This window comes from Oryctolagus cuniculus, chromosome 5, assembly GCF_051225735.1.
Source record: "Oryctolagus cuniculus isolate XC-2025 breed Fujian yellow rabbit chromosome 5, ASM5122573v1, whole genome shotgun sequence".
Taxonomy (NCBI): Eukaryota; Metazoa; Chordata; class Mammalia; order Lagomorpha; family Leporidae; genus Oryctolagus; species Oryctolagus cuniculus.
Genome location: NC_142871.1, coordinates 140,958,151 through 140,964,698, shown reverse-complemented (window position 1 = coordinate 140,964,698; position 6,548 = coordinate 140,958,151). Strand labels below are relative to the sequence as shown.

Genomic DNA, 6,548 nt, shown 5'->3' with positions numbered 1-6,548 from the left:
CTTCTGATTGCTTCTGATTAATCTGATGATTAATTTTCTGAATTCTGTTTCTGGCGTGTACTCAATCTCTTCATCTTCACCTTCTACTATTGAAGTGTTGTAGAGTCCCTTTGGGGCCTATAGTGTCTTCCTTATTATTCCTTTGTTAACTTTCTTCCTTTGATTTTTGGCATTTGTGTAGGGCTTTTTTTGTCTGCTTGCTTTTATCTTTGTTTTGTGTTTTTGTGGCTTAGTGGGATGTCTATACTTTCAGTGAGTACCAAGAGGTGTGTGCTGGATGTGGCCTGGTTGCACTGTTCAGTATTCTATGGTGGAGCAAGTATCCAAGGTAAGGCCCCTATGGGGCTATTTTATAGCTTTCTTCTTGGTTATCTGAATGGATGAGGGTGTTGACTTCAGTTGCTGTGACCCCCAACCCTTCTCCTCACAGCTGTGGTTTACCCTGGTGTTAGTCTCTGGTGTGTTCAGCACTAGTTTGCACTGCTTAATGAACTACACATTTGATCAGTTGTGACTTTCCTGTGAGCATGGTTCCCTCTCTTGTGAACTGCTACAAGTCTATGGGTCACAGGCATATGTGTGGAGCCCCTGCCTACTGGAGCCCAGCTCACTTTTCAATGGTGGTGGGTGTGCACAAGCTTCGATACACGGGGCTTCCCTTTGTTGTATGCCACCTGTCTGCATCCACCTGGCTGCTGGTTCCGGCATGCAGAGGGTGAGGGAGAGGGAGGTACCACCTCTATTCATTCATTTTTTTCCCCTGCATAGAACTTCAAAAGCAGTTCACCAAGCACTCTCTCCTGCTGCTATCTGAAGCTCCATGGGCTTGTGGATCTCACCTGGTCTGCCAGGGCCAGCACTCTCCTCTCTGGGTCCAAACTTTTGCTGTTTATTTTTTTCTCACTTGTTCTTTTGGTGCACACCCAGATCATCTCTGTTGTTCTCACTGGGTTTCCCACTGCAAATTCCCCATAGTTTTATCTCAGGCCTGTAGTTTCTATTCTAACCTTTTTTAATTATTAATTTTGCCCTGCATGATTCAGACCTTCCGGCTGCTACCCCACCATCTTGAGAATAGAAGGCAACTTTTAGACAAAGGATGCACAGACCAATGGATAGTTCATTATAGGACAAGAGCATCATAATGTTAATTAAAATAATCATAATGATGATTATGCTCGTGTCAAATTAACTTTTTTAATGTTTTATTTAGACACAATTTAAAACATACAAAGGTGTTGCAATAAGAGTACCCAAAAAACTCCACATTTACCCTTTATTGAATTCATCTACTGAACATTTTGTCCCATGGTTTTATCACTGAAAGTAAGTTTTTTTTTCTTTTCAACTTTTATTTAATAAATATAAATTTCCAAAGTACAACTTTTTAATTATAGCATCTTTTTCCCCCATAACCTCCCTCCCACCCACAACATCCCATCTCCCACTCCCTCTCCTATCCCATTCTTCATCATGATTCATTTCAATTACCTTTATATACAGAAGATCAACTTAGTATATACTAAGCAAAGATTTCAACAGACTCAAATAGCTAAAGCAATCTTGTACAAAAAAAAAGCTGGAGGTATCACAATACCAGATTTCAGGACATACTACAGGCAGTGATAATCAAAACAGCATTGTACTGGTACAGAAATAGATGGATAGACCAATGGAACAGAATGAAAATAAGTTTTAATTCTTAGAGTTTTACTATTAATGTTGGCAATAAGCAATCAGATCATATCAGTAAGATAAATAATTTTCTAATATAGTATCCAAACATAGAAAAATACATACATTATGTTTCAAGGAAAAGGAAATTTGAAAGTCAGGTCTTTTCCTCCCACAGCTTTCAGGGCCATTCTTATGTCCTTATTCCTCAAAGTATAAATTACAGGGTTTAGCATGGGAGTAACAACACTATACAATACCGAGATGAGCCTATCTTTTGCCAATGAGTAAGATGAGATGGGCCGTACATATGTGAAAATGGAACTTCCATAGTAGAGAAGGACGATGACCAGGTGGGAGGCACAGGTGGAAAAAGCCTTTTGCCTTCCCTCTGAAGAGTGAATTCTCAGGATGGCAGAAATTATAAAGAGATAGGAAACGATGATACCCAAAAAAGGAGCCCAGCCAATAAAGACCCCAATGAAGAGCAAAACAAATTCATTGACAGAAGTGTCCCCACAAGACAAGATCAGCAAAGGGGGAATGTCACAAAAGAAATAATTAATCTGATTGTTGCCACAGAAGGGCAAGCGAAATGTCAAAGCTGTGTGCACCACTGAGTTGAGGGAGCCACTCACCCAGCATGAGGCTGCCAACTTGCTGTACAGGGCCTTGTTCATGATAACTGAATACCTTAAGGGTTTGCAGATTGCAATGTAACGATCATATGCCATTGCTGCCAGCAAAAGACATTCCACACCCACAAAGAAAAGAAATGCAAAAAGTTGGGTTACACAGCCCCCATAGGAGATGCTTTTCTTCTCTGATAGGAGATGCACCATCATCTGGGGGACATTGGTAGTAGTGTAGCAGATGTCAAGAAAGGCCAAATTCCTCAGAAAAAAATACATGGGAGTGTGCAGTCGGGCATCAGCCACTGTTATCAAAATAATAAAGATATTTCCTCCCAGGGTACAGAGATAGATCATAAGGAATATGGTAAAGAGTAAAAATTGCAAATCATTTAAGTTGGAGAATCCTAAAATGATGAAATCTGACAGAGCTGTTTGGTTTTCTCCTTCCATAATGTTCTTTCTTGGATATTAAGGGAATAGCAAGACAAACTACAGTATTCATGGGCTATAACAGCAATAATCTGCAAAACAAGAAAATATAACTGTTATGAATAAAATAATCATTGTCTATATCTTGATAACCACTAGATTCTTTATAACCCATGACAAATCATAGTGGTGCCCAACAGTCATCACTTTTCTTTTACAAACCCACATTTTCAACATTTTTATGAGACATAAAACTCTTACAGAATAATAACTCCTTGATGTGGAAAAATAAATGAGAAGAAGTCCACATGCAGTATAAGGGCTATTACTAGAGATGTGGGGTGGCAGGCCCCTCCCTTCAAACCACACTGGCTTGTGGATGGCTAGTGAGGATCACAATCAGGTAGTTAAGAATCATGGAGAGGCCGGCACTGCGGCTCAATAGGCTAATCCTCCGCCTAGTGGCACCAGCACACCGGGTTCTAGTCCTGGTCGGGGATCCGGATTCTGTCCCGGTTGCCCCTCTTCCAGGCCAGCTCTCTGCTATGGCCAGGGAGTGCAGTGGAGGATGGCCCAAGTGCTTGGGCCCTGCACCCGCATGTGAGACCAGGAGGAGCACCTGGCTCCTGCCTTCGGATCAGCGCAGTGCGCCGGCCATGGTGGCCATTGGAGGGTGAACCAACGACAAAGGAAAGACTTTTCTCTCTGTCTCTCTCTCACTGTCCACTCTGCCTGTAAAAAAAAAAAAAGAATCATGGAGATATTTGAGTCTCTGCTTGTCGACGCTTCCATGTCCTCCTTGTATTTTGGAGGCTCTTGGAGGTTGTTTTTTTATATCATTTTGCTTTCAAACATCAAATTGTCTACTTTCTTTGTTAAAGCTCTAAAATATTTTAATATGAGTGACAAATTTAATTTAACATACATATATAGAACACTGTATTCAACAACTGCATAATATAGATTCTTTTCAGAAAAACATGCATAAAAGACAAAAAATACAAGAATATGCACTTAACTACTCATAAACTTCAATAATTTCAAATAATTATAATTGAAATCATACAGATTGTTTTCTGGTCATGTTGCGAATAAACTAGATATGAGCAACATATGTGGGAAATATTTACCATATTTGGAAATTAAGCAATACATCTCTAAATATTCTAAAGGCTGAAGAATAAAATCACAATGGAAGTTTAGAAAATATTCTAGTTTTATGATAAGGAAATAGCACATATCAAAATTTATGAGATACAACTAATGAAATTATCTACAGAGAAGTTTGAAAGAGCTAGGTATTTGGTGCCACAATTAAGCCACCGCTTAGCATATTTGCATCCCACATCAGAGGCCTGGGTTTGAGTTCTGGCTCCATTCTCTATGCCAGCTTCCTGCTAAAGTGCACCGTGAGAGGGAGCAGGTTCTGGCTCAAGTATTTATATCCCTGACAACCACAAAGGAGACTCGCATTGAGTTTCCAACTCTTGGTTTGGCCTGGCCCAACCATGGCTGTGGTAGACATTTGGGGAGTGAACCAGCAAATAGGAAATCAATCTGTCTTTCCCTATCTCTCTGTCTCTCTATCCCTTTCCCTCCTTCCATTGAAAGAAGGAAGGAGGGGCCAGTGCTGTCATGCAGTGTGTTAAAGCCCTGGCCTGAAGCACAGGCATCCCATATGGGTGCCGATTCTAGTCCCAGCTGCTCCTCTTCCCATCCAGCTGTCTGCTATTGCCTGGGAAAGCAATAGAAGATGGTCCAAGTCTTTGGGCGCCTGCACCCATGTGAGAGACCCAGAAAAAGCTCCTGGCTCCTGGCTTCAGATTGGCACAGCTCTGGCCATTGCTGCCATCTGTGGAGTAAACCAGAGGATGGAAGATCTCTCTGTGTGTCTCCACCTCTCTCTGTAACTCTGTCTTTTAAATAAATAAAATAAATCTTTTTAAAAAATTTTTAAAAAGGAGGGAGGGAGGGAGAGGGAGGGAGACAAGGAAAGAATGAGAAAGGAAAAGAAAATTTAGAAAACAGCAAAGCTTAAAACCAATGAACTAAACATTTATCGCAAGAAGTTTTTAAAAATTTTTTAAAAAATTAATGCAGAATTTGTTGTTTATCCTACTGGTGAAAGCAACTGTGTACCACATGGAAGCACCTGGGTTTGATCCCCAGTACCAGCTCCTGTCTCCAGCTTCCGGCTAATGGAGATCCTGGGTTACTGACACCCATGTGACTGGGACTAGAACAAGGCTGATGCTGGGATTAGGAATGCAGTCAAGTTGCCTATTGTTGGTGGCTCTCCTCTGTCTCCTAAATCACCAGGATTCTTTTGATCTTTGCAGACTAATTTTTGGGTTGTAGAATGTTGGGAAATGAGGATTTTTTTTAAATTAAATCTATAGGAAGTTTTCCACTTTTCTTTTATAAAAACTGGTCAAATTTTATACTTATTTTCCATTCTCATTTTTAGTTTGTATACATTTTTTGAACAAAACAGTAACCCAAACATATGTACTGAAAGTCAGATGTTGGAAAAACAAATGAAAATAAACATACTGACCAAAGTTTTGGCTTAGAGAATATTTTTTTACTGTCAGTATGATTCTTAAAAGATTGTAAATATTGGATATATTTCTGTTCTATTCAGTCTTGACTAACACAATGATGACCTAAACTAATTTAAAGTAAGAATGAAGAAAGAATACAAACTGAGGTAGTATTTCAAATGGTTCAGAATTCATTACCCCAGTAACTAGGACTTACATAATGAGTGATAAAAAACAAAATACCTTGGAATTATTGAAAGCTTAGCAAAGTATAACCAGAGAAAAGTTCTTTGGTTATATTTTAAGATTTTAAAGTAATAGTAACATGATATTTTTCTGCTCATAAAATATATTATTTGTAGAATAGTTGAGAAATAAGACAATTATAAATAGGGTAAATATCATCTTTAATCCCACTGAGTGCTAATTTTGTAGATACTGCTAATGAATTTTCCTATGTATATGTAGTCAAACTAGACATTAGATTGTACATATTTTATATCCTTCACCATACTATATTTCTTTGTTATTAAAATTTTTCTGGCCAGAGCTGTGGCTCAATAGGCTAATCCTCTGCCTGGCACACCGGGTTCTAGTCCCTGTTGGGGTGCCGGATTCTGTCCCGGTTTCCCCTCTTCCAGTCCAGCTCTCTGCTATGGCCCGGAAAGACAGTGGAGGATGGCCCAAGTCCTTGGGCCCTGCACCCGCATGGGAGACCAGGAGAAGCACCTGGCTCCTGCCTTCGGATCGGCATGCAGCATGCTGGCCACAGTGGCCATTGAGGGGTGAACCAATGGCAAAGGAAGACCTTTCTCTCTGTCTCTCTCTCTCTCTCACTGTCCATTCTGCCTGTCAAAAAAATTTTTCTTCAATATAATTTTAATGGCTATAAGTAAGTTCATCATTTGAATGTGCCAAATTTTATAAAACTTAAACCTTGACAATTAACATTTTACTGTTCTAAATTAAATTAACATTTAATTAAGTAAATATTCCTGAATACCTTTTATTGTGTGCTAAAATGCTTTCCTACAAAGTGTTGATGGGTAGAAATATGCTTACATCTTTGATGTGAATTCCCAACTTGACTTTTTTGGCATTATTTTGAATGGATAAAGTTACCATATAGCAAATAGCCCTAGATGATCAGGGACACTGACATATAGGAAAGTATACCCCTCATGACAAGAGAGTTGGGAGACATTTGTTTCGATTTGAGGTCACTTACATTGCCTAATTCTTAGTTGATTCATATGTGATATCATAA

The 6,548-nt window shown here is 39.4% G+C and overlaps 1 protein-coding gene across 1 annotated transcript; it reads right to left on the bottom strand.

The window, feature by feature from the left end:
• Positions 1–1,808: 1,808 nt before the first annotated feature.
• OR5V1 (olfactory receptor family 5 subfamily V member 1) lies at positions 1,809–2,759 on the bottom strand. The gene has a single exon (XM_002714372.4). It carries the CDS (start codon positions 2,757–2,759, stop codon positions 1,809–1,811), a length of 951 nt encoding a protein of 316 aa, XP_002714418.3.
• Positions 2,760–6,548: the final 3,789 nt, after the last annotated feature.

What these genes read in the sequence shown, in the direction of transcription:
- OR5V1 (XM_002714372.4), bottom strand. Translation starts at nt 2,759, where the DNA reads ATGGAAGGAGAAAACCAAACAGCTCTGTCAGATTTCATCATTTTAGGA.